The following is a 27,433-nucleotide window of genomic DNA, read 5'->3' as shown; positions in this document are numbered from 1 at the left end:
GCATCACCTGAGCATTTATTTATTTATTTTATACATCATTATAGATGAAAAAATTTGTCTGACAATAACTAACTTTGCAAAAAAAATGGCAGTGCCTAAGTGGTCACCTTCCATCATTAGCCATTTCGTCTGTACGGCTAGAACAGTTTTATACATACCAATTAACAATTTTTAGAGGTAATTAAGCTAACTTTCTATCCATCAGAAGCGTTAGTTGAAAGAATCTATATACTATTGCTCATACAGATCAGTCTTTAATGTATAACTTTTGACACACTGGTGTAGCAATAATAATAGTTTTGAAATTTTGTGTGAGAAATTGCTTGGCCACATTTTGTTCTGTAGGAAACAAAGGCTCTGGTCCTTCCTGGGAAGATGAATACCTGCACTTTTATCCTAGTGTTTGAAGTGGTAAGAGAGCTCAGTCCATGCAAAAGCACAGCTAAAGTAATCACACCTTGTATTCATTAGGAGGAAGGACGGAGGAATTTGGGGAAATTGGAATAGGTGGTGTCACTTTTTTTTTTTTTTTTTTTTTTTTTTTACGTTCAGTGGTGGCTTTAGTGATTTTAAAAGAAAAATGCACACACTTTTGTAGTAGACATGGGTGTGTATGTATATAATGCAGCAGAGGTTTAAGAGAACAATATCGTACAAAAATACTGTACAAACAAGACTCCACCATTAGAACTACAACTGAAGAACAGTCACACGATTAAACCATTTGCGTCACAACCAAAAGCCTAGGACAGCCAGGATGTTGGGACCTCTTATGCTCCGGTTTTCATGCCTGGGTTTGCCATGTGCTCATCTTTGCAAGCTTTGGGAATAGCTAGCAAAATCATTACTGAGGGCTATTGTGCAAGGATATTTTCATCTAGTTCCAGCCTGCTATGGTGCCCAGATCTAAGAAATGCAGTTCTTGTGGCTGTGCCTCAGTCCCTTTAGTGGCAGTGTGTGCCCTGTCCACATTAGTGGAAAGGGAAAATGGGACTTGGGTTTGCCAACGGAATGGCAGACAAAATTCTAGTAGGGCTGACGTCTGCTGTCTTCAAAGTCTGAGTCCTTCCCTTTATGTTTCATGGTTTATTGAAATATGTGAGAGGCTCTTATAGAAATAGGAAGCTTCTTTTAAAAATGTTCATCATACTAATTTACAACAAGGGATGAGAGGGGATTAAGTAGCAGAATACAAGTGAAAATAGAATTTAACTTTGTTCAATATCTGTTCAGAGGCAAACAGGTACTTAATTTATCTGCCTGCATCTCCTGTAGTCTTCAGTATCTTTTCTTCTTCTTTTTTTTTTTTTCTTTAACGTGGAGAATTGGTCACATTTTCTATTTCTGACAATGTTAATTCATATGGTATAGCTAAATGTGTAGCCACACAAAATTCAGCAGGATCATGTGTAAAAGTGCACCTTTTCAGGCCAGAGTGATGAAACAGAGTTTAAACTGAAATTTAAAGAAGCGATTAGCTACCCAGGTCATACAAAAGAGGCTCTTTTTGTAATGGAAATCTTCCTGTTGTGTATAAATGTAAAGAATTAACTCTATTGATTAACCTAACTTTTCGAACAGCCTAATTAGAACAGCTCATGATAAAGAAACATGGATTAATGGCAGTGTTTATTGGGATGCAAATACAATGAAAAAGAACTAAACACTAACTGTGAACTCAAGGTAAAAAGAAATTCAATTTGTTAATTGCATTAGACATTGCTCAGAAAACTTCTATTCAGCAGCAAAACTGCTTAGGACAGAGAAGAGAAGGGCAGGGAAGCCAGTGGAGTTGCTTTTTTCTCCTGTTAATATAACATCATTAATGTTGATGGCAATTCTCCAGCAAACATCTCACATAAATAACACATCATCACTTGTGACAGAATGGTGGTATGAAGGAATATTACAGCTGCCCTGTGATCTACCTGAAACTAATTGCTTGCATAGGTTTCATTACTTTTCAAGTGTCAGGAAAAAAAAAAATAATAAAAAAAAAAAGGATGCACGTTCTGATGTACACTTCTCAGATGGTATTAAGTCTTTTAAATCTTCTCCCTTGCTTCTGTTCTTTCCCAGTCCAGGTCTCTGTAATGTCTTTTTTGCATTATTCTAGTTTCTTTTCACTCTTCCCACTTGTAGATTTTTCTGCCACAGCTCTTAACTTCCTCCTTTCCATCTTCATATTCCACCTGCTGTCTATCAGTTAGTCTTTCCCTTTTTTTGGTCTTTCCCTTTCCATTTTTCTGTATCTTCCTTATGTTTTCAGGGGCTTTCCGAGTCCTTTTAGGACTCCCATTATTGCATTGTTTCTTCAGCACTCTGATTTTAAACTGTTGTCTAATCGGGTGTTTCCAGACCTCTAGTCCCTATGTTTTGTTTCTTTCTTTGTTTTCAAGCACTGGTTGCTAATGTTTTGATCTGAAGAAATCGGGAAAGACCTACCCAGGACATCCCTAGACTGGCATTTCAGGTCACAGCTACTGCTGGTAGGCTCCTGCACTCTGTTTTCTCACAAGGGAGCCTCACTGCCCTTTGCATGCAATGATTGCTGTCATTTGGAGCATAGAAAGCAAAACCTGTTACTGAGGGCTACCCTGTTCTCACAGCAGAATTTTATGACACGGTGACAACTAAGCAGCACCACACAAGGGTGCAATAGTGCCTGCATACAGCCACCAGCCTGAGCAGCTCTTAGACTACTAGAAAACAGGCATTTGATTTTCTTTGGCACCTGCCACTGCCGCACTACAGCAATCCTGGCTGATGGGCCAGAATCCATTCACCACCGTGCACTGCTGCAAGCACGTGTTGTTGGTAGCAGCACTCTTAGCTGTTTTGTCTGCCAGTGTCAGCATCAGGCCCACTGGTCTCCTCACATGCTTTCAACAATTTTACCATAATTCTTCCTCGCTCTCAGTTTGTTGCCTGCTATTTTGCTGCTGCTGCTGCTGTTTTTCCATTCTTTTCAGTCCTTCCTGTCTCACAGTCCAGCTGTCCCACCCAGCTGCCATGGAGCCTACCATCTCCCATATTCCACTGTTTTGCTGCTACAGGGGCATCATCCGCAGCCTCATACTCACTGCAGGAAATAACTGTCATTCCTGCTGCACTGCACATCATGCCTGTTGGAGGACATTTGTTAAATAACTAAATTGTCTTGAGACTGAGTACCATGTAAGGGTTACAGCATGATCGTATTTGTTCTGGGCAATCAACTTCCTGTAATGGGAAACTCCAACCAAAGCCAGATCCTAGGAAAAAAGCAGGGTGAAGCTATCAAAGAAATAATGTTACCCTTGTCTCCTGCAGCACTATGCAGAAACTTCACACTTCTGTGAAATGATCCTCAAAAGGGCAAATATGGCCCAGAAGTATTATGGCTGCATGATAATCTATCTGAGAAATCACTTTCATTTTCTACCTATTACAAACTCTTTCAAATTCGGAGATTCACATTCCTATTTCTGGAAACAAATCCATGACCCCAGATAATTAATTTACTTTAACAGTCAACAGGAAAATGGAACTGCCATTTATCTTTCGGCTTGACTTTGTGTACAGACTCGGGCAATTACATCTCCATCTTTTAGTTAATTTTGTCTGCTACAGACCCAGTTAAATATACTTGCAGGCTTCAGTTATTTCCTGAAAGTCTGCAGGATATGAGCGATCACTGTTTGTGTATTAATCACTGAGATGTTTTTATCCTGACTTCCTAAGGAAATAAAGTTTATATGAGCAGTCTGTGGGTTTGTGCACACACTTCTTTATCTGTCCTTTCATTCTGACTTGTCTCTGTTGGATTGACTAATTTCAACCAATTTGAAACAAAAGTAGTCCTTTTAAGAGATGAATTGTGTGCACCGTAAATGCTATGTTGTTTCTAATAGATTTTCTTTTTCTTCCTTTCTCTGAGGAAAAGGTTGCAGGATGAACTTGCTACCTATTAGGCTCAAGAAAATCCACACGAGAGCAATGTTACGCGAGTGTCCCAACCATGGAAGCTTTGGTTGGTGAACATACCCTGTGAGGCACCGTTATAAGACCTAACTGCACAAGGAACCAACTGAAGTGGCTTTGCTCTTCAGAAAATGCCTGGTTTTGTTTGCTTTGTTTTTATTTATTAAAATCCTTAATGCTGGATTACATGGTATGCATGGGAATCAAGTTTTAAAATAATTATTTTCATGATTATTTAAGTACTTCTATCACTTTAATTTTCAAATGCCTCTAGCTCATTATCTGTAAAGAAGGATATATCTTGCCTTTTTATAATTGTCAGATTTACAATCATACCTTTTCCCATGCGGTCAGCAAATTCTTGTGGCTGGAAGAGTTCCATATCTGGTAGCTTTCCACTGAGAAATGCTATAAATGACTGTTATGACATTAATGTCACGGAAGAGTGTGAGATATGACACCATCTATCCCCTGTGCTGCTCAGAAGACATGTCCTCTGAGTGTTGGGGTCTGCAGATAGAGCAGGTAGAAAAAAGAAAAGGAGAGAGAGATGAAAGTTAGGGGACGATAATGCAGTTACCCTCCTTCCAAACTCATGCACTTATAGCCTCCTTTGTCCCTGGAGTAAATTCAAAGAAGGTGAATGTGGCAGCAGGGGAAGGAAATACTCTGAGAAACTTGCCAAGATAGTGACACTATGATTGACTGAAGGAGCACAGCTGCCGCAGAAAAGGACGCAGACTTTGAGGGCAGGCATGAATCTTCACTGCTCCCAGGCAGGCATTGTCAGGACAATGCAGAAAATCACCTTCTCCCTCGTGATCATTAAACACCAGCTGTGCAGAGAGATTAGGACACCCAAGAACTCAGAGTTCAGACTCAGAGGAGTTGTAGGAGAGGACAGATTTTTGTGACAGAATGTAAATAGCATAACTTCCTACCAAGGGAGATAAGATCTGGAATTTAACACAAAACATAGACCTGTCTTTGCTAAAAACAGACTGTGATTATGTTATGGAAAAATTTGGAGGAAAAAATAAAAAGGAAGAAAAAATGATTTAAAATTTTGCTGCTGGATGTATTTGAGATGGTAGTAAAGTCATAGATGTGATGCTCTAAGATACAATCAAGTCTTTCTTTCTGGGAAAGCTTATTAGAGATGTACAGAATTTATGAAAACATGGACTATCGGACAATATGGGGAACACACAAATTTTCTTCAACTGTTGCATTTACATTTTTCATGTGGTGTTTCTAACCTGCACAAATATTTCACTTGACCTAAATGTACCTATTTTATATATCCTTGGTCAAATTTGCAACACAGTTAAAAATATGTTTGCTTAACTTACAAGTGAACTAATGCTATACTCTAATGACTTGCATAAGCTTACTTTAAGGTTATTGTTTATCGTTTTTATTCTGAAATGCAAATTCGTGGTCCCACATGTGTTTACCATGAATTTTCCCCATTACATTTGTTGATATCACAGAGAAGTTGTAAAAATTAAGGGCTTTACCATAAAAGGGGTTTATTTCATTTTAATCTGCAATTTGAATTTACAACGTTTCAGCAACTCTAAGCTAGTGAGGCAGAAGAACTTGCTTTTATTAAGAAAAAAAATCCTTATTGTTAATTATCTGTCAATTATTTATAAGGAACGTGTAACATATGTATAAGGAGCATTACTGCATCTCTCATCCCAGTTTGAAAACAAAAAGTAAATATTTTTTCCTCATTAACTACAAATCCTGCATTCTACTTGGTTATAACCTTAGATCTTCTGCTGTATCTCTACCTTTAAAAATTAATGCAACACACCTGGGAATGCAGCTAACTGGGAATTTTTTAGGGAAACAATTTTAAAGTTGAAAAATACTCATTCACTGTATATTCACTTTCAGTAATAGTTCATCAGAGCTTTTACTGAAGACTAAAACTCAGAGAGAGTGAGAAGGTTAATTGGTAATAGCCTTGTGATCATGAAACTCTCTTGAGAGATGCAAAGGAAATTTAGGATTCTCTTTGGCCTTATTTAGGTATCAGGCCTGAGTTTTTTCTTCTTCGCCTAAGTTCACAGACATCTAGGTTTGAGAAAAATCACCACAGTGGCCAATCCAATGAGTATTGTATTTGGGATGTTGGGTATTCAGTACTCAACTTCATGACTTCATTGGAGAGAATTTATGCAAAATACACAAAGACAAAAAATCCTAATTCCTCTCTAGTTTAGGAAAATCACTGCAGAGTTGGTGGTTGGAGCAGATTTCTTGGAAAAGCAGACCTGGAGACTGAACATGAATCTTCTGCATGCTGCATTCCTCCACTGCCAGACTATTTTCTATGCATCTATAAAAATAAACAGTTTTAGTGTTATTTGATAAAGAAGACCATTTAAGAAACCCTAACAAATTTTATGGGTTCAGAAAACCATTACCTGGTCTAAATGGATACTGAGCATCTTTCATCTATGTGGGACAGATTAAATCAAATTTATTTATTTACTTATTATTGTACATGAACCTGATTATAAACTTACATTACAGAATCATAGAATCATAGCATCTTTAAGGTTGGAAAAGACCTCCAAGATCCTCTGGTCCAACCATCCCCCTAATACCAATGTCACCCATTAAACCACGTCCCTAAACACCATGTCCAACCTTTCCTTGAACATCCCCAGGGACAGTGATTCCATCACCTCCCTGGGCAACCCGTTCCAATGCCTAACTGCTCTTTCTGAGAATAAATGTCTCCTAATTTATAACCTTAACCTCCCCGGCACAACTTGAGGCCATTCCCTTGAGTCCTATCAGTAGTTACGTGCAAGAAGAGGCCGACCCCCAGCTCCCCACACCTTCCTTTCAGGTAGTTTTAGAGCAACAAGGTCTTCTCTGAGCCTCCTCTTCTCCAGACTAAACAACCCCAGTTCTCTCAGCCACTCCTCACAGGACTTGTGTTCCAGGCCTTTCACCAGTTTTGTTGCCCTTCTCTGGACATGCTCCAGAGCCTCGATGTCCTTCTTGTAGTGAGAGGCCCAAAACTGAACACAGGACTCGAGGTGCGGCCTGTATTTATATCCTGATGTCATTAACATTAAGAACGACTTTTGTTAGCAGTGAAATGTGGTACTAATGACTGACAGTGAACGATATTCTGTATATAGAATGGGCAACTCTCCTTTGACAGAAAGCTTGAGGAACTTCCTCTTTCTTCCAAGACAGTTTTCTATACTTTCTGAGAAGAATCCAATGACCTAACTTCATCCTGTAAGGTATAATCTTAAAACTATCAGGTAACAAAATAAAGTAATTTTATAACAATATTTATCTGATAATTAAAACAGTAACAGATAAGTATTTGGTAAAAATGGAAATGGTCTTAATTACTTTTTATTGTGGAGGTCAACATTTTGTTATTGTAATTAAATCTGGACTATTTTTCTATTCTGAGAATAAACATAAATTCAGACTTAAAAATATTTGCTCTAAAGAATATTCACTGGAAGAAGAAAAACCTAAAATAGTATGTCTTAGTAGGTCCCTTCTTTTGTAAACACAATTAACAAAAAAAGTGCTGCCTGAAGAAGATGATGATTAATGGTTCTAAACACTATAGATCTGCACTATGTAATGGATCTCATATCCTTGAAATGAGAACTGTAATTTGTCATTGTTGTCTAGAGCTAAAATTACAACAGGTAATTTACAAGAATAGATTATAGTGTTTTATAATTGCCTTTTTTTAGATTCATATAGTCTTATATTTGAATACATGTTAGGTCTCAGAGCAATGCATTCATTTGCTGTGTAGTGACATACAATGGCCAGATAATCAATTATACATTTGTTTAGCTACAATGACCCCTATCATATTTCTCCTACAGTATGGTACCCTGCAAGTAGCACCACAGAGAGGAATGAGTTACCATATGCTGCAGTAGTATCAGAACTCAGAGGTTTAAATCATGAGACTTTAGTGAAGAGGTTTCCATCCATATCTGCTCTGCTTTTGGATAGAAGAGTTTACCCGTACCTTGTTCATTCTGCCCGTTCTGTTGGGTTTCATGACAGCCTTGCACTTTGGAAAGTCAAGCTGAGTTTCAGAAAACAGAGACAAAACTAAGTGTGAACATCAGCTATGTGAGTCATTTGATTGATTTTCAAGCTGAAAAAAGGAGAACTGTGTTAACCTTTCTGGTTTCTTCTTCTTTTCTGATTCTTCTTTCAAATGAATCCAGAGCAGTAACTAAAGAATAGCCGGTGTCTCCCTAACTGGGACTACTGTCCTTTTCAGTGACTGAGGGGATTCTCCATGGAGTTCTCCTTTCTTTTTCCCTTTGCAACACAACTTTTTTGAAGAGAGGATGTTGTGAGCTGGTTTCCAGAGCCATCAATGGGCTGTACTTTTGTCCAAAACAGCATTCCTTCTCTAAATGCTCAAAGCGGGGATCCAAGTCAGTACCCAAGCATTCTCATATAGTGGTTAGTCAGCATCAATGAAAAATGAGGCTAGGACTGCAACCAGAAAATCATGTGCCATTAAATTATTACCATTATTATCACCTGGGACAGATTTGGGCTATCTCAACTAGAATTTCCCAAGCAGTGCCCTTCATTGCCTAGGGCTTACAGCATGACAAGACCCATTCCCAACAAAAGCTGGAGAGGACTGCTTTGATTTTTAGGAGCTGAGGGAGTAAAGCTGTATGGACACAAGCTGTCCCAGCTGTGCCAGCTGACCTCAAGTCCTTGCTCAGTTTGTAGCCAGTTGGTCCCAGTTGTCAGGTTCTTTTCTGTCTGCTTAGTCAGCTGGGAGGAGGATGAAAACATTTTTCCCACTAAGCAGCACTCATTTTCTACTTTTATTTCCACATCCCTACTCAACCAAGTGGCTGGCAGTGCTCACAGTTAACCCTTGGGGATGGAGCATGTTCTGCCTTCTTAGGGGAATTACTTTCTGGCAGGGCTGGTCTCTTGCCAGCATGTCCTTACAGGGTGCTGCTTTCTCATGGCTCCCACCCGACGTTTCCTGCCCCTACTGCACCTCCCTATTTTAGACAATGAATTAATTCTCTAATTGGTCTTGGCTCTTTTTTGTGTGTGTCTCATACCATGTATGCGGCTCATGGTAGGCTGCAGTTCATTAAAATGTACACAATATTTCATATTTGGAGAATTCCTCTTAACCTCTATACTTTCAAAGAATTACAGTAAATTTATGTAAGAGATGTCAGACAGAGAAACCTTATTCATGGCATTTTTTTGTGGGAATGTACTAAGGATCCAACATTTTGGCTTCTGATATGGTCTAACGTGCCCTAATCGTTTGAATGGGAAATTCCATTAAATTAGTGACTTACAGTCCTGGAATTGCTTGGTGACCTCAAGTGCTGGGGGACAGATGTAGCTTGCCTTCTTTATTAACTGATGCTGGCTCATAAATGTATCTTGATAGCTTGGACAACAGAGAGAGCTCCCTCGTGGGCCACTTAGTTGAACTTGACTGAAAAATGCCTGCCCCTGGAAAGAAAAATATTTGGCTTCCAACAGAGAACCAGAGGTTTCTGTGCCAAATGGGAGAGTGTTTGGAAGCAGCTAGAGCAAAATGGAGAGAAGATTAAACTGTCACACTAGGACTGAAAACTGTTATGCAGATATGTAAAAACATGATACATCTATATGTGCATCTGTCTACTGTGAATGTTCTTCCTTTTCTATTTTCAATCTGTGTTAACTACATAAAGCTAATGTGTAATAATTTCTTGGTGCTTGTTTTCAAAAATAGAGGCATTTTTTGTTAAATGTATGACATGGGCAGCATATGATGTGGCTGTTCAGGCTGCTAAAAAGACAACAGGTGTAGGTCAGATAAGTATTCAGAGATACAGCTTTACAGGGCGCTGTTAAAAGTAGTAGTAGCCAGAGCTAAATGCCTTTGTATCTAGCATCACATAGGATTAAAGTATAGTCTAGAGGTGCTCTGCATGTATGGTCTGTCTCAGACATATAGCTGTATATTCACTATGAAGAATGAATAAATTATATGAAATGTTAGTTCAGAACCAGCATATTGAATCAAAGGGAGATGTTGCCATCTAATTAAGATTTCAGCTTTAATCATCTCCCTTCCTTGATATGTACATACATATCCACCCCACGTATGTACATGGGTATGTGTGTGAATGAGTAATATGCAAGCGTTACTTCAGCAATAGTATTCAGATCTTGTTAATAATCCTATTTTCCATTATCTTTTCTTGCATGTCAATTGATGCAACATATATACTGCAAGATTCAGAATTTGAAGGGAATATTAAAAGAATGCCTGTTTTCAGTGAAGGCATATGCATGTTTTTATATAGGGTTTTATAAGAAAGACTGAAGTGAAAAAGGGCAAAGAGAAAATAATAAACATAAAACTATAATTTAATGGAATGGTATAACTATTATATTTTTTCTTTGTCCCATGGAATTCATTAGGAAGTAATCATATCATTATAGAATCTTGTAAGATAATTTTAAAAATCAAAAAGACATGCTCAGATGAATTCTGTAAGTTTTAAACTAATTTCTGTAGAATCCTACCAGTCTCACCTCTGTTAAGTTCTGAAGAATTTTATATAGACACTCTATTCTTCAGTCTATTCACAGACTGAAGGCATGGGTACAGCTGGACTATGCACGTGCCTTACTCGGTGAATTACTACTAGCTCTCATTTGCTGCCTTGCCACAGCAGTAACAAAATAGTAACATGGAGCAGAAGTCTCATATCAGATAACACACATGCGCCAGCTGTCCCTTTAACCCACTATTCTCCTCCTGCCTGATACCATTTTTATTTTTTCATTTTATATACTCCATTTTTTTTTTTCACTTATGAACAACACTTTGTTTAAAAAGTCACAGTTTAAAAACCCACTGAATTATGGAAAATGCTGTGTTTCTAATGGAAATAAAATGCTCATTTCATAACAAAAGAAACACAGAAGTTTGCCCTTCCTGTTAACATTTGTGTAACTTTAAGAAATGTCTTTGCATCCTGCCATGTGATTGCAGGAGTTATGGAAACAACACCACTGAATAGCAAAATCAGGCATCAGGATAGCTGTATCTTAATAACCTTCAGTTTTTCCGTATGTTCCAAGTATTTGTCTCGGTTCAACATGGAGTGAACATGAGACATAACAAATCTGTGGGTGGAAGGATGATATATTCCACTTTCACAGCTTTTCAGACACTGCCTGAAAAGTTGTTTTAGAACTTTGTTCTAATTGTTTTAGAAATTAAGTACTTTTGTTCTTACTATTATCTGTGTAAAAAAAAGCCACCACCACCACCACCAACAATAAAAGAAGCAATAGACAAACCATGTACATACTTTGTGTACCTGTCCGTAGAAGATATTGTAGCAAGGCAGACAGCTCTGAATAGAGACTTTCATACTTCAAGCACTCCATAAGAAACGGGGATCCCATGAAAGGTCCATTGTTGGTGCTGTACTATGTTTTACAATTAAAGTAACATGGCTGGTTTGAGAGGGAAGCAAGATACCACAAATCCCATGGATATTTGTCAGTTGAGCATTGCTGCTATTTCTGTCACATTAACATCGCATAGTCACAGAATGGCTGAAGTTGGAAGGAACCTCTGGAGGTCTTCTGACCACCCCCCCCCCAGCTCAAGGGTCACCTAGAGCAGGTTGCCCAGGACCACATCCAGGTGGCTTCTGAAGATCTCCAGGGATGGGGACTCCCTGTCTCTGGGCAACCTGTGTCAGTGCTGTCAAAGATCGCTATCGAACAATGCTTCCTTCTTTGAATATAATTTGCATCACATGCAAAGATTTTTTTTGGTTATTTGTGTTACAAAATGTTCTCAAAGGGAACAGAAAATGTACATGGTATATAATACTGTAGATGAGTAACAATTCTGTCTTTATAATACTGAAGCTAAGGCAAATGTGTCAAATGTACTCGTGTAGTACAATTTTGATCAATAATACTTTTCTTTTTGTTGTATCATTCAAACTCCTTTACTGTCTAACAGCATCAACAAAACATTTTCAAACCTTTATATTTTCAGCTTTTGGAAAGACTAACTACGGTAAGATATATGCCAAGGTTTAAGAATACAGAACATAGTTGCTAAATATATATGTTATATTTAGGACTGCTTACAGCATGAAAAAACACCAGAACAACTGTAAGTATACAGATACATATTTAAACAATGATTATGTCACATGTAACTCCTTCATTGTCATTCAGCCACCTAAACTTTGTTTTCTTATTTAGATGGAGGGGGAAATTTTCTTTCTTTTCTTTTCTTTTCTTTTCTTTTCTTTTCTTTTCTTTTCTTTTCTTTTCTTTTCTTTTCTTTTCTTTTCTTTTCTTTTCTTTTCTTTTCTTTTCTTTTCTTTTCTTTTCTTTTCTTTTCTTTTCTTTTCTTTTCTTTTCTTTTCTTTTCTTTTCTTTTCTTCTGTGTAGTTAAGTAAAGCAAGTTCTTATCACATCAAATATGATGTTGATATGAAAAAAAGTTATGTTTGGTCTCAGCTGCAAAAGAATGATCTCATAATTTCAGAGGAGGAGGAAACCAGTGTGGACTGCAAAGAGGCAGATACAGAAAGGAAGGAATTTTTTGGAGAGATGGATTAAATTTATATCAGCTTTGTAGAAGCAAGGTTTTACTGAGGAATGCTCATAAGGCAAGTGAAGGAGTTAGATAACCAGCTGAAAAGGTAATGACAGCACATGAGAACTGTCAATATGAGAAAGAAAGGAAGAATGAAAGAACTTACACTGAAGACCTCCAAGTTGTCATGAGGTTTGTATAGCAGAATTCAGACTGCACAATATAAAAAGGAATTACTGTTGATAATGATCTATGTCTGGAAGACGGGAGGAAGAAATAGAAAGATTTAAAGGTAGGAAAGAGAGGAGAGGGAGCAGGGCAGATGAATAACACGAAGTAGAAACGAGAGAAGATTATGAAGGAGAGCACTGCAAAGTTATGGTCATGCATGAAAGGCCAACATATAGACAGTGTAAGCATGTAGGAATTGAATGGATACTGGTAAAAAGAGCAATCACTCCAGAAGAGAAAATCTGAAAAAAATATGTCAAAGCTAGAAGGAGAGAAGAGATCAAATCAGTGCCCAAATCACCTTCCTTTCTACCTAAGAAATTAAAATCATGGAGTCATAGAATCATAGAATATCATATGCCAAAAGAGACCCACAAGGATCATTGAGTCCAACTCCTGGCTCAACACAAGAACATGCAAAAATCTGACCCTACCTCTGAGAGCACTTTCCAAACGCGTCTTGAACTCCAGCAGCTCGGTGCTGTGCCCACTGCCCTGGGGAGCCTGTCCCAGTGCCCGACCACCCTCTCGGTGCAGAACCTTTCCCTAACCCCCAGCCTGACCCTCCCCTGTCCCAGCTCCATGCTGTTCCCTTGGGTCCTGTCACTGTCCCCAGAGAGCAGAGCTCAGCGCCTGCTCCTCAGCTCCCTTTGTGAGAAAGTTTTAGGCCCCATTGAGCCCCATAGACTTATATGTGTCCATCTGGACCAGCAAATCCTGCACAAGTTCAGGACTGGCTGGGAATTTATTGTTCCTGTAATCACAGTCCTCCAGGGGTCCCAGAGCCCATCATCAGTCTTGAAGATAGAGGCAAAGAAGGCATTAAATGTCTCTACTTTGTGTTTGTCCCTCTTTGTGAGGTGACCATCCTCATCAAGAAACAAACCAACCTTTTCTCTGGTCCTCCTTTTGCTGTTAACATATTTTTAAAAAGCCTTTTTTATTGTTCCCCACAGTACTGGCCAACTTCATCTCTAATTGAGCCTTTGCCACATGAATTTTCTCCCAATGGCAAAGAGTATCTCTGTAGTAATCCCATGTCCCCTGACCTTTCTTCCTGCAGCCATACACTTTCTTTTTCCATCTAAGCTCTAAAATAAGATCTCTGCTCAGCCAAGCTGGCCTTCTGCCCCACTTGCTTGACTTCTGACATGTTGGAATTGCCTGGTACTGTGTTCTTAGGAGTTGCTCCTTAAAAAATGACCAGCACTGATGGACCCTGATAGCTTCAAAAGCTGTTTCCCAGGGGGCCTTACCTAACGAGTTCCCTGAGCAGCCTGAAGTCTGCTCTTCCCATATCCAGTACTGAAGTTTGGGGGGCAGTTTTCCTGTTGTTGACAAAGATTTTAAATGCGACTACTACATGGTCAGTATGGCCAAGACGGCCACCAATTACCACTTTACCCATCAGAGCCTCTCTGTTCACAAGCAACAGATCTAGGAGGGCACCTTTCCTAGTCAGCTCCCTCAGTACCTGTACCAAGAATGTGTCATCAAAGTATTTTAGGAATCTCCTGGACCTGTTCATATCAGCTGTGTGGTATTCCTGGATAACATCTGGCAAGTTGAAGTTGCCCAGAAGGACAAGGGTGGCTGATCTAGAGGTATTTCTTTGTTCCTTAAATGTACTGGTGTAGTCATGAAATTGGACTTCGACCCAGTCACTGCCCTTTATCTCTGGTCTTCTCAAAATACATTGACAGTGCAACTGTTCCCCTCAAGAAAATGTTCTCTTGGCTTAATGTCTTTAGAAGTCAAAGATTTTGATAAGGATATGGACATGATAGTTGATATAGCTTTATAAATAAAAAAGGTTGAATTGCAAGAAAATTTCAATCTAGTTGTAAAGTTAGTGATTAATTAGGGCAGGGATTTTATAGTCTCTCTCTATATTTATTTATTTATTTTGTGAAAATACAATAGAGCCCACTGCAATGAAAACTGCCACCACAAGTACAGGGAACTGGCACAGGACAAAAGCATGCACTTGTTCCTCAGTAGCTGTAAGGAGTGGCCTAAATACTGTGGCTAGCCCTAATAAATTTAGCGTCAATACCAAGAAGTTCTTGTCATGATGTGGCATGGACAAAAGATCCTTTTGCTCATCTCCCTGGCCCAGTAACTCTTTATAAATGTAAGTTGTCCCCAGAATAAAGTTTATTACTATGGAAGTTTAATCAATTTTGTGTATAAAATCATGCTGATTGTACAATTTTTCTGCTTCTGTTTTAAAAGTATTACTGTATTGAATTAAACATTATTTCAATAGTTATGAAACATGCATGTCAGACTAGGCTGATAAACCTGAAAATGAATTCCAACTTGGAAAACAAATTGATTTATTTTCCATTTGTAGGGATAAACAAACAAACAAAAAACTAACAGCAGTCACCGGATAAAAAGGTTACACAAGGCAGATCTCATTTGCAAAAGCAGCAACAATATACACATATATTACATAAAGGCCAAAGCAATTAATATCTGCACAACAAAGTTCATGAAGCAGTAGTTCACACAAAGTGAGGACTGTAGGATATTAAATTAGCCTATTAATCCACAAAGCAAACTTTGTAGTCAGTCAAGCAGTTTTTCAGAGTCTCAAAGAAGCCATCTGATGGGAGAGTAATTAGATTTGTGTTTCAGCTCTGGAAGCACCATGTGCACTTTTTCTACTGCTTTATAGGCCATAACAAGTTGTTCCCAGGCCACTTAACAGACAAGTCACATTTTCATCATTCAGTGGAGCCTTGAGTACATTTAGGACACGTCCTGCAGAGCTGCTCATTGTAGTGGTTCAAGGACACCTGGTGCTGTTGGAACAAATGCTTTATTTATAAATATAGATTTAATGAGTTTCTGAAGTGCAGTAGGATGTCCTTTGATCCTGAAAAAGAAGAGTGGCTCATCTATACAATCTAGTGTGATGCAAACAGGGGAGATGATTTAATCTAAGGTATGTCATAGCTATCAAAAGCATCCCAATGTTGTAGCATTGAAGTAAGAGCTCCATGATGAACAATCCACCAGAACAGTAATGTCATTTTGATACATTCCACAGAAAATCATGGATGAATGATAGCAGGTAAGTGTACAAGTCACTGATGTGATAGAGCAGACCAGACAATTCTCTTTGATAATGGTGTTTTACTGTTGGACTAAATTAAGTTTTATGGCATTTGGCTTCCTATTGTCCTTTTCAGAATCACTTACAAAGTCTATTTATAATTGCTCTGGCATTCCTAGGATGCTATACTGAAGTCGCACAGTACTTCTGCACCTCCATTTGTGACCACTTTATCTTGGCTGGTTGACGATGCAGCTGTGTCATGTCAGTGCCAGTGGGTAATGGCAGAAGAAATGATCATCCATCTCCACCACCACCGAGTGGCAGTCCAGTTCTGTGTGCTTCTGCCTGCTCTGCACATCCAGCACTCACTCTTGTGCTTGGTCCATGGGAGTAATACATCAACATATCAATAACACATTGTTTACATGATGAGCAGCCAATTCACCACTTCAAAAACAAGCTACATTCACTAAAGTATTATAAAGAGTCTCTTCACGGTGGAATTTTAGCAAATAAATGCCATACATTCTCATCTGCCGACTTTAAGAATTTGAAATGCTTGAGAATTATAAGTGCTTGTGAATATAATGAGGTTTTGTGTTCAGAGGAAACTGTACAATGATTCTGCTGTATATATTTGTAAAGTATGGCTGTTTGTCTTGTAGCAAGCACACAGAGAATCCGAGGAAAAAACAGAGCCTATGCTGAGTACTATCTACAAAAAAATAGCACAGAAACAGCTCTGATTTAGGGTGCAAGCAACCTCAACTTCAGATATCGTACAGGAAGTAGAAAGAAAAATTGTTCAGGAAGTCACAAGCATCTTCTCTCCCTTGAGAGATCACTTCTGACACTTCAAAGAAAGCTAGTTACTTGCTGATTCTCATGATCTTAGCTTATTTCCTTAAAGGGACAATCCTTCATATTCCCAAAATGTGAGATTAATTACAACATGAAGGGGAAATATGGTAGTAGCTCTAGTCTCACTCATATCGGGCAGAAAAGCAGTTTTGGCTTAGATACCAAAACATGTGCACTTCTTACATACATTAGTCCAAGGCAATTAAAACCTGCCACCTGGAAATGCCAGTTATTCGGTAAAATAAATGATGCTTTGAGAGGCATCCTTCTTATAAGGCTTTTCCGTGTCTTTTGTATTTTCTCAGTTTAGATAAAATGTTTTTTGGCTGGCATTTACCTTCAGCCCATACAGATCCAATTATCATGTGATAGTAATAGTCATAGTAAAAATCTCCATCTTCTAACACAGAAAAAGAACGTTAGAATGAAGAAAAACGCAGCTGGACAACCTACTGTTCTTTCCTTCACCAAAAAACATCCCTCCATCATTCAGATTTTTACATTCACTCTTCTCTTACCTGTTCCTAACGGCTTTGAATTTCCAGTCATCTGCCTCTCTCATTTGTGTGTCCTGCTTTTTCTTGCATCTCCCTCAAGCTTCCAATGACAATTTCAGCAACAGTTTTCATGGGAACTGGGAGCCAGCCAGGAGGGCTTTCAGGTCCAAGAAGAGTGGAACACTGTTTGTGTTAGGGCAGCTCACATATTTTAGCTCCAGGCTTTGCCACCAGAAAACTGGCGGGAGCAATCCAGACACAGCTATTATCGCAGGCACTTCTTTATCTGGCTCCTGGCTGACAATCTCAATGCAGAGAAGAATCTGCACAAGGACAGAAACCGAGGAGGATAAACATGATTATCAGCAGAGGGTATTTAGAAAAGTAGAAAGAAAGAAAAAAAAGGACATAAAAAGGATAAGGAGAAAAAGGAAGAAGGTGAAACAAAGAAGAAGAAGGGGAAACTCTTCCCCTCCCCTGAATAGACTCCCTTCTGGGAGTCTTCTCTTCAGGGAAGACTCCCTTCCCTGAAAGTCTATGAGGAAATTGTTGATTAATGACACACTCTCCCAGTGCTTTGCAACATCAGATTTTGTTTTGTTGTTTCTAGTAAATTCTCTGCTAATTCTTAATCAGAGTAGAACTCCAATTGTCATGCATTTCAGAGCTGGGACTGCTATTATGGACAAGAATCCCATGCATTCTTGGAACAACATGGAGCAACAGGGTGTGACAGCAACTACCATACAACAACTATGTGCAGAGCAGTGCACTCACCTCAGCTAGCAAGAAAATCTTTCCTGGAAACCTATTTTATACTTACCCTGGCCTCCCTAAAGGAGAAAACTGCCATAAGAGATAATGTACCAAACACTGAAAAATAAGGAAGTGTTAAAGACATCTGTGAATCTGTAATTCCTTGTTAAATTGTGATGCTGGCTTTAGTTATACAATCATATACATATTTTCCCCTTGACCCCTGCTTCATTAGGTGCAAAGAATGAACATTTTATTTATTCTTCCAGCTTCACTCTGCATGTGGTCTATTTACTTTCCACTATTTCAGTCTCAGCTGTGAGGACAACCATAAATTTTCTACTGCCTGCTCTCTGGCTCTCATAGCACATACATGCTTCACAACATTCTCCTGCAAGAAAGGAGTTATATCGTCTCCACCCTCCAGGTGGGAAACACAGGCTCTGAGATAACAGCATCTGCAAGTTCAGGCTGATCCATCGGAGTAGCTCACAATGGGTAACATTTTGTATTTTCAAAGGGCAGTTCCCTGTAGCTTCAGATACAGTTGTGAATTTTTACGCGTTTCCACGAATCTGCCTGTGAGATCTGAAGCCGGACAATGAAAACAGAATGAAATAAACTCCTGGGAAAAATGTGATTAAAGGAACTGGCCACATAGCAACACTGCAGTGGAGACTGACTCCAGTTCTCCAAAGTCTAGTGATGAGACCTTGCTTATATTTCCTCACTCCAATGGGGCTTTCTGATAAGAAATGTCATGCAAGCTTGATAACTAGCAGTGCTACTGGTGCATCGCATATACTAAAATGTGCTCTTTGCTCGTGTAAAATCCCATGCTGTGCCTGGAAAGGAAGTGCTGACTAAAATAAGCAGGACTCTGAAGTTCACCGTGCCTTTTCTTGCTGCTGGAGCAGTTACAGATGCTGAATTCCTCCTCGTGGAATTTAACTAGAAGGGAATGTCTAGCAAAACTCTCCAGCAGAAAGCTCTGTGACTCCTGTTATAACACCAGGCACCATAAATTGGAGAAAAGACACCAGAAAACAATCCAGAAGCTTTTTCAAACTATGCCTTGTAGTGCAAGCAAGATCCTTCTGTTAAATTGAAATCCATACTTATGGAGAGGGGAGTAATTCTGTGATTCTTCGATTCTGTGATTCTGTGAGTAAACAAGAAAAAAATGACACTGGGAGGGTTCCTAGGAGTCTTCTAAGAAATTCATTCTGTGGCAGAGATAAAACAATCCAGCTCCATATTTTTCACATCCCGTGGCTTAGCAATCCCTTTAAAGAGCACCGTTCTTTCAAATACATGTTCTTCTTTCCAGGCTCTGTGACACAGAGCTCACTGACCATACGACATTTTGTTGCTCGTGTCCAAGAAATTCAGCTATACTGCTCGCTTCCTTTTAGTGATTTGCTCTGTTAGCAATCTTCCATCTCTTACTGTCTGTGCATTTCTCAACGGATAGGATTTTCAGACTGTCCTAAGAGGGAGTTAACTCCTAATGAGTTGTTAAACACCTCTACCAAGGATTCTGGTCTTTTGGCTTGTGGAACACATCTCAAGACTCTTGACCTAGAAATCACAGAGCAAGATTCATCTGTTTCTGGTTATTAGACACATATTTTTTGTTATTTCTAATGTTACTTTTGATATCAAGGACATATTTTTCCAGCTGAACTTGGTTCTCACATCATTTGTTTGACATGCAGATTTTTACGCATTTTTAAGCACTTTTAAATAACTTACAAAGTAAATAAAGACTTAAAAATGTGAGTTCTTTTCCACTTAAATAGTATTAAAAGCAAATTTGAATCTTCTCATTTTACATTTTTCCAGCTGCTATGTGGAGGGGAGAGGAGAGGAGGGGAGGGGAGGGGAGGGAAGGGAAGGAGAAGGGAAAGGCACCTGCAATGAAACCTCTAAAGCAATGGAGAGAAGGAAATTTTTCCTAGAGATGCAGAAAAAAACAGCAAACCCACAACCTGCTGAGGTGTTACTTCAACTGAGGGAGCCACTGAAGGTTCCTGAACTAGAAAGCTGGGAAGTCCATTTGCAAGAGCCCATTGAGCCAGAGTAAAATCTGGTTTTGAGACTGTGATTTTAATCTCTTAATCATCGGTATTTTATCTATTTCAGTGTGGTGGTTTTACTCAGGTGGGCAGCCGAGCTCCACCACAACTGCTCTCTCACTCCCCCTCTCCTCAAAGATGAAGGGGGAGAAAATACAACACAGAGAACTCGAGGTTTGAGATGAGAAAGGTTTAATTAAAGGGAAAGGGAATGGGGAGGAAAAAAAGAAACAAAAGAAACAATCAGTCCGCGCGGAAGCACAGAGAGAGAAAAAATTATTCTCTACTTCCCATCAGCGAGCGGTGTTTGGCCACGTCCTGGGAAGCAGGGCCTCAAAACGCGTAGTGATTGTTCAGGAGGAACAGCCCCCTCCCCCACGAGAGCCCACCTTTTTATTGCTGAGTGTGACATCAGGTGTTATGGAATATCCCTTTGGTTGGTTTAGGTCAGCTGTCCCGGCAATGTCTCCTCCCCATCACTTGCCCACCCCCAGCCTGCTGGCTCTTGGGGGCTTAGAAGGAGTCCTGATGCTGTGCCAGCACTACGCAGCAATAGACGCAACACTGGAGGGATACCAGTGCTGTTCCAGCTACGAGTGCAGAGCACAGCACTGTGAGGGCTGCTGCAGGGAAAAGGTGACTCCAGCTCAGACAGACCCAACACATTCAGGTGTTACCTTATTCCAGACTGTCATTTCTGCATTCAAATGAAATCAGCTTTTAGAAACAGGATGAAGATTTGTCATTTGGTGTCTTTGTTTCAGAAGAAATACTTTCTTTCTTGAGGTGAAACACTTTCACCTCAAGGTTTGAGCAATACTGGGTTCTGCTATAAACATGGATAGATTTATTTGATATGTTATTTCTGAGCCAACTAGTACACCTTCAGTTTTATAGATGGATATTTGTGCAGCTTCAGAAATCCACCCTCAGTGGTCATTGTTTGCATTATTAATCACATTTATTACTTGTTTCAGACAGGTGCCTGTTACAGGACGTGTTTGCCCAGCCAATGCCTGATAGGGGCTTGTAATAAAAAGCTATGTAGGAAAAGGAATGATTTAAAAATCCTCAAAACTGTGCAAATATCACATAAGTGAAAGGGATCACAGATTTTTCTTACATGGACAGTATGGCTGGAAGAAATTTACTAAAAGTAATTAATTGCCCTGGTGCTATCAAAGACATTTCTAGCTTAGACATACAATCTTATAAATAAATCTGTACATGAGCAATTTTCCTATCTATATAACCTAAGTGGAGTAGATTCCACACAGAACTAAAATGCATATGTCAAAGCACATTCATGTGTATTTTCCTTAGTCCGGTACTCATCTGAGTAATTTTAAATGTTATGGCAGCATATAAAAGGACATTACTTTAACTCATTGCTTTTTCAGCGATAAAGTTTCTTGCCATCTACTATTAGGCAATTATCACCTATAAATTTACATGCATGCCTAATGATATTCCACTCAATCAGGCTATTCATATAGTTTAGATTAAAGACACTTTTAGCTGGATGAGTATCTTAATACCTATTCCTCTTTAAGCCTGCTTTCCTGATGGAGAAGAGCTTATGAGATCATACTGGAGAATTTGTGCAGTCAACACTCTTCTAATAGTTTTTGAACCTGTTGGACAATTTCAAGAGCATTTGGCAGAGAGCAGCTAGCTTACAGGTATTAAGTCTGCATACATTAAATTATGACTGGCAGTTAAACAGAGGAAGGAGAGATTATTAGAGTTATTGGCATTTTGATCTCCCTCCTCTGCCAGTGATAGAAAGGCTATATCATGAGCACTTCATTTAAGTCTAGAGAATTCATATTAGAAAGTTATTGTGAATGCCCTGTCACAGAAAAAGCTTTAGAATTTGTAGTTAATTAGACACTAGAGAATCCAAGCAGACGATACCGATCAATACAACTTCATCAGTTACCATACTTATCTCTTTGCTACACATTAAAGAACCCTCACTTGTTAACAGCAAACTCATTTCAAGAAATTATGAATACAAAGAGTTTGTATTCATAATCTTTCTTGCCCTAAATAAAATCTGATGCGATCAGTTTAAAGGGTAAAAAAACACATGTACTACATTAGCATAGTAGCTTCCCTGATTTTTTTTTTTTTTTTTTTTTTTGAGTGATCAGATAATACTTCCAGTTTAGTTACTGTTTGAATGCATGGGAACTTTCTCTGTATTTCTTTCCCAGTGTTGACATCATGGAAATTTCACAAAGTATGACAGACTGGTAGAAGCACTATTCCAAAGGGACCTTCCTCCAAACCCTATATAGTTTGGCAGACATTCATAAATAGGACCTGTTTTTCTTTAGGTTTTGAGTAGAATCTCTTCTGTTCAAATAACAATTTATTATTCTTATTATCAAATAACAGCTAGAGGACAGAACATTTCTTTAACCAACTACGTGATCCTCTTTATGTTTGCGATGGAGTTACTGCAATAGGATTCCAAACAGGCACAGTCAGATTGAGAGCACCTTGTGACCAAACACCCCCAATGTGGTACCTCAGACATACAAATTTTTCCAAGTGTAATTTTAGCAGGATTTTTAGCAAGTAATAGATCTGTGAGGCTGGTTTTCTTTTTCCTTTCCTCAAATTCCTTATGCACAAGGAATAGTTCAGCTATAAGCCAAAAATATCAGAAACAAGTAATAGAACTTCTCATTTGGTATTTTAGACATGTTTAAAGAAAAATCACTGGGTGTAAGATACTGGGTGTATTTTCATAGTGCTTTTTTTTTTTTTTTTTAATAAAACCTTGTGGCTCAGGTAATTTGCTCTCCCATGAACAACCAAGAACACAAACACAAGCTCAATTATTTTTAATCTGGTTTCTAACAGACTGCATTGTCCTCAGCCAAGGCTGGAGCTCAGTTGTAAATTGACACTATTTGTGTAAACTGGCATTGGTTCACTGAAAATACTGTACCTGTTCAAGATCTATCTTGCTGACTGTTCATGTAAAGTCCTCAGCAATAAAAGGAATGAATGGTATGTAAACAGCACAATGAATGTACAATGTCACCTTTTACAAGTAGTCTTTAGTTTGCCTCATTTAGGTATAAAATTAGCAATACCCACTGAAGACTAAAAATGCGGCGCACTGCACTTCCTGGAGAGCTCTTCATCCCAGAAAAGAGGATCAAATTAACAGCAAAAGCTCACAGCTTACCAAATTTGAGGGAAAAAAAATCTTCACACACCACATTTGTGCAACGCTCTCTAGCACTTCCAACTTACTCTAGTTGTGTTCGCTTCTGGCATAAAATCAGGGCTTTCTGGTAAGCATCCATGTCCATTCTACTTTCTTTCTAAGGAGGGATGAATACACGTGAAGATGCTGCTTGCTCTGACTAACGAAATGAAACTGCAGAAGCTTAAGTGAGATTATGATTCATTCTCTGATTACACCAGCAGCCTCAGCTGAATCGTCTGGAGTTTGTGGGTTTTCTCAAGTCACGTTTCCAGTGCTTCAGGAAACAGATTTTTCTTTGGCCTCCCAAAAGCTGGATTTCATTCATTAAATTCTTTTTCCTCCTTTCCAGTTTTCACCACCAGCCATTAAACCAGTCTTTACGTAATACAGGTTGAAGACAATTTTCCTCTCCTAGTTCAGAAACTTTTCTCAGTGTATTTTATTACACTTTTTGTTCGTGTGGCGCCGCAACACATTTGTATGTATTTGTGGAAAACGTTTTGCTAATCTGTGTATAATTGTGCTTTAAAATGTAATATTACTTTTAAAATATGGAGATATATGCATAAGTTGAAACAATACAGATTTCAGTAGGAATTTACCACTGTAACTAGATTTGCATGTTCTTTAACAGATTTCAGAAACAGGATGATTTTTTCAGTTTAGTTGTGGAATCTGTAAATGCTACAGACATTATGGGACCAATCCATGGCAGCCTTGCCAGAAAAATAACTGTGGATTTTGTCTATTTCCTGAACGATTATCTTCAACATGGCTGCATTTCGAGACTGGCTGCTTTACTCTCTTACTCAGCAAAATATGACTGTTCTGATTTGGACCGGACCCCTCTGGGGTCGTTAGATTTAAACCAGTGTCTTCATAATAGCTGGAGAGGTGCAGAGGGTCTTACTTCCCAGTCCAGGAGAGCCTTCTGCTGCCTGGAGATGTGGAAGCGGCACTGGGCTGCAGATGCCCAGATTCGGGTTGGATTTCAGCGACGTTTTGTTTCCAATGCAACAGCACTGAAATATTGGGAAATGTCTGGTAAATGTTGCAGAAAAACCACTCACAAAATAAAAAAAAAAATAAAAAAAATCTGTTTTATGAGATTATTTGCCGCTCTGGGCCAAAATACCACAGGAGGAGGTTTTCATGCATTTCGGCTTATTGCTCAAAACCTCCCCTCTCCCCTGAAGAGCAGCAACAGCAACCCAACCGCTGGCACAACTTGGGCTTCCAGCGCGGCTCCAGCCTAGGGAGGGACGACATTTTAGGGTGCTTCGCCCTAAGGTGAAGGAACCCCAAACTCCCACCCTCCCAAGCCGCCACTTCCATTTTGTCCCTCGGGCACAACACACGGCGCGCAGCAGCGCCTCATTCCACCACATACGGCCCCCGGACCCTCGGAGCCCAGTCTCCCGGCGCCTCGGAGCCCCCCACCGCCCGGGGGAGCCCCCAAACACCCCGGGGAGCCCCCAGACACCCGGAGGAACCCCCCCACGCCTCGGGCCGCCGGGCCTTCCCCGGCGGGCGGCGCTAGGACCCGGCGAGCCGCGGGCGGTGGCGCCTGCGCGGCGGCGCTGGTGGCGCTGGGCGCCGCGGGGCTGCGCGGAGCGCTGCGGGCGGGGGCGGCCGCGGCCGCCGGGAGCTTCCCGTCAGCGCCCCGCCGGCCCTGGGCAGCGCTGCCCGGCCCCGATGAGGCCTCGGCGGGGCGAGTGAGCGAGGGGGGAGTCGCTGTGGGGAGGCTCCACCTGCGGCTGCGGCGAGCTCCCGGCTCTGCCCTGCCCTGCCCTGCCCTGGGCGGCCCGGGGAGGGAGGATGTGGTGAGAGGATGGACGGCGCCGGCTGCCTCCGGGGCTCGCCATGGCCAGGGAGGACTCGGTGAGGTGCCTGCGCTGCCTGCTCTACGCCCTCAACCTCCTCTTCTGGGTGAGTGCGGGGCTGCGGGCCCTCGGGAGCCAGCCGCCAGCCAGGTTTGGGGTGAGCCTGGCGGGGCGGGGGTCCGGGCACCTGTGGTACCTGCACGGCTGTGGAAAGGGAAGGACGTTCCGCAGCCTGCTGCCTTCCTCGCCGCCTCGGCTGCGGAGCATCCCGGACCCAGCCCAAACTCCGAGCTCCCACAGGTGTCCGAGCGCTGGGCTTCCCCCAGCTCGTCTCGGGGACCGCATCCTGGCTGCCAGGCGAGGCCTGCGGTGGTTTATGGTCTGTGCCGGCTGCTTTCGGCGTCTCGGGCAGTGCCGGGACCGAGCAGAGTTTATGCTGAACTAAAGACCAAGTCCCGTGATTACTGAAAGTTAAGTGGAGATCAGAATATGAATGAGACAGAACTGTTAAACAGCATTTGGGACAAGAAGATACTTTTCTTGCGTAATGCAAACAATCTGAGGTTCTGATGAAAGTATGTGGCTTTTATGTTGTGTTTGACAGATGAAAAGTAAGTATTTCATTTCTGCAGTATGGTAGGACTAACGTCCTTTAATAAGAGACAAGGACATCCTTCAATTTTTTTAAAGGATGTGTAATTATTTAAAACATCGTATGTGATTTTCATTGGGTATTGTACGAAATCCCCAAACTTGGATTTTGTTTTGATTAAGGCAGAGGTTGCCTTGGGTTTAACTGATCTGGGTTCAACTTCACATTTTTAGGCATGTATTGCTAGAGTTGAGAGAACAGACACCCACATGGCTGAAAACATCCTGTCCTGTTTGCGTACTCACTGCTATCCTCTTGGTTCATGATTCCTGCCTTGAGCTGTCCTCGTCGGTTTCCATTCATGCCTCGGCTCACCACCTAAAGAAGCTTGTTCCCTTAAGCTTGTTCTGCTGTTCTCCCTTTCCCCCCATTCTCAGTGCTTGCCACGTTTTGTCAAATGTATTACTCAGCCTTTTAATCTGAAGCTGCCATTTAGGTGCTACCTAGGTTGTACGTGAGGTTATGCCCCCGCACTGTGTCAGTTGACCCGTTCTGTGGCAGTGAGGGCCTCAGTGCTGGAGCTGAGTGATTCATTCCTCTTCCTGAGCAACTTTCCTTCTGTAGGAAGTTTGCTCCTTACCTTTGGAGGGAACTTGGTGCTGCTACGTTGTGTCGCAGTTCCTCTCTAGGGAGATCCAGGCTTGTTGCACGTTATAAATTTAAGGAGGCTGAGGCAGGATAAGCAAAGAGGCAGTAGGCAGTGAACAGGTGCAAAGAGGAAAACACACCAGAAACAGGTAGAGGTGGAGGTGGGAGATGCATGTAAATGTATTTGTCTGGGAGGGTGTATGTTGTCTCGCTTTGGACGTTTAAATGTTTGCCCTCGTTGCTTGAATTTAAGTTCCTTTCCATGTCAGGTTGCTCCTTCCAACTTTTCATTGCTATATATATATTTTTTTTTTCTGTTGCGGACCGAAGGCATGGAGCTACAGAACACCTCTGAGCTTGACGGTGGAGTAACAGTAACTACATCAGTAATGTGCTGCTGTTAACTTTGTCCATTCACAATTCATTTTGTCAAGATTTTGTTTAAAGCATTCATGGCTAGAAACTATTTCTCATTCTTTAGATTTTTTTTCAACCTTTTGAATAGTAGTGTCTCAGATCACCCCTAACTAGGAAGTGTGATTTTTTTTTTCCATAATCATAGAGAAATGGCGATCTTTTCAGTCAGATCTTTTAGTGGTATCCCAAGAAGTCCTAGGGAAGAAAATGGTAACTTTGCATGCTCGTGTTCAGAACAAGAATATGAAAAATGTCTGTACTTAATCTTCCTAGCTGAGGGCAGGGCACTGGAAATTACACCCAAGCAGCTAAGTGAAATCTATGTAATGCCAAAGCATGCAAATATTTAATTAGATAATAAATGCCAGTATCAGCAGATAACTTGCACCACAGATGTTGTAAAGAATAAAGCTGTCTTCCGTAATGTGCATGAAATTAAAGGTGTTAGAAGTAAAATGAAAAATTGGCCAATCTGCTTGGAGGTGATTCTTTGCATCTTTGAAAGCAGATGGGTGCAACCGTTTGGCTCAGAATAAAGCAAACAAACAAAATGAGTGTGCCAGAACTGTGTAGTAAGAAATAGGATGAATGGTAGGTGGGAAGTATTACAGTTAAATCAGGTTCTTTGGAGGA

General features: G+C 40.4%; 1 protein-coding gene and 2 long non-coding RNA genes across 5 annotated transcripts in view; 1 reads left to right on the top strand and 2 right to left on the bottom strand.

Moving 5' to 3' along the window:
- Positions 1-1,602: 1,602 nt before the first annotated feature.
- Positions 1,603-12,440, bottom strand: LOC137849694 (uncharacterized). The gene is made up of 3 exons (XR_011092030.1): positions 11,346-12,440; positions 4,300-6,313; positions 1,603-3,254 (listed from the first exon to the last, which is right to left on the bottom strand). It is a non-coding gene; the product is annotated as an uncharacterized lncRNA (long non-coding RNA).
- A 1,509-nt stretch (positions 12,441-13,949) lies between these two features.
- LOC137849690 (uncharacterized) lies at positions 13,950-27,411 on the bottom strand. Its single transcript, XR_011092027.1, has 3 exons — positions 25,340-27,411; positions 17,279-24,342; positions 13,950-16,275 (listed from the first exon to the last, which is right to left on the bottom strand). It is a non-coding gene; the product is annotated as an uncharacterized lncRNA (long non-coding RNA).
- TSPAN12 (tetraspanin 12) overlaps positions 24,893-27,433 on the top strand; it is a 46,743-nt gene continuing 44,202 nt past the window's right edge. For 2 of the 3 annotated variants that reach the window (XM_068669575.1, XM_068669573.1), the window contains exon 1: positions 24,894-25,249. In XM_068669575.1, the coding sequence (XP_068525676.1) occupies positions 25,184-25,249 (66 nt within the window). In that variant the 5' untranslated portion in view covers positions 24,894-25,183. Of the gene's footprint in view, positions 25,250-27,433 lie in introns of all 3 variants that reach the window. The other variant, XM_068669574.1, reaches the window with a different exon arrangement.

The sequence above is a fragment of the Anas acuta genome, chromosome 1 (genome assembly GCF_963932015.1).
Source record: "Anas acuta chromosome 1, bAnaAcu1.1, whole genome shotgun sequence".
Lineage (NCBI taxonomy): Eukaryota > Metazoa > Chordata > Aves > Anseriformes > Anatidae > Anas > Anas acuta.
The sequence above is the reverse complement of the archived record's forward strand: the minus strand, read 5'-3'. Positions and strand labels throughout refer to the sequence as shown.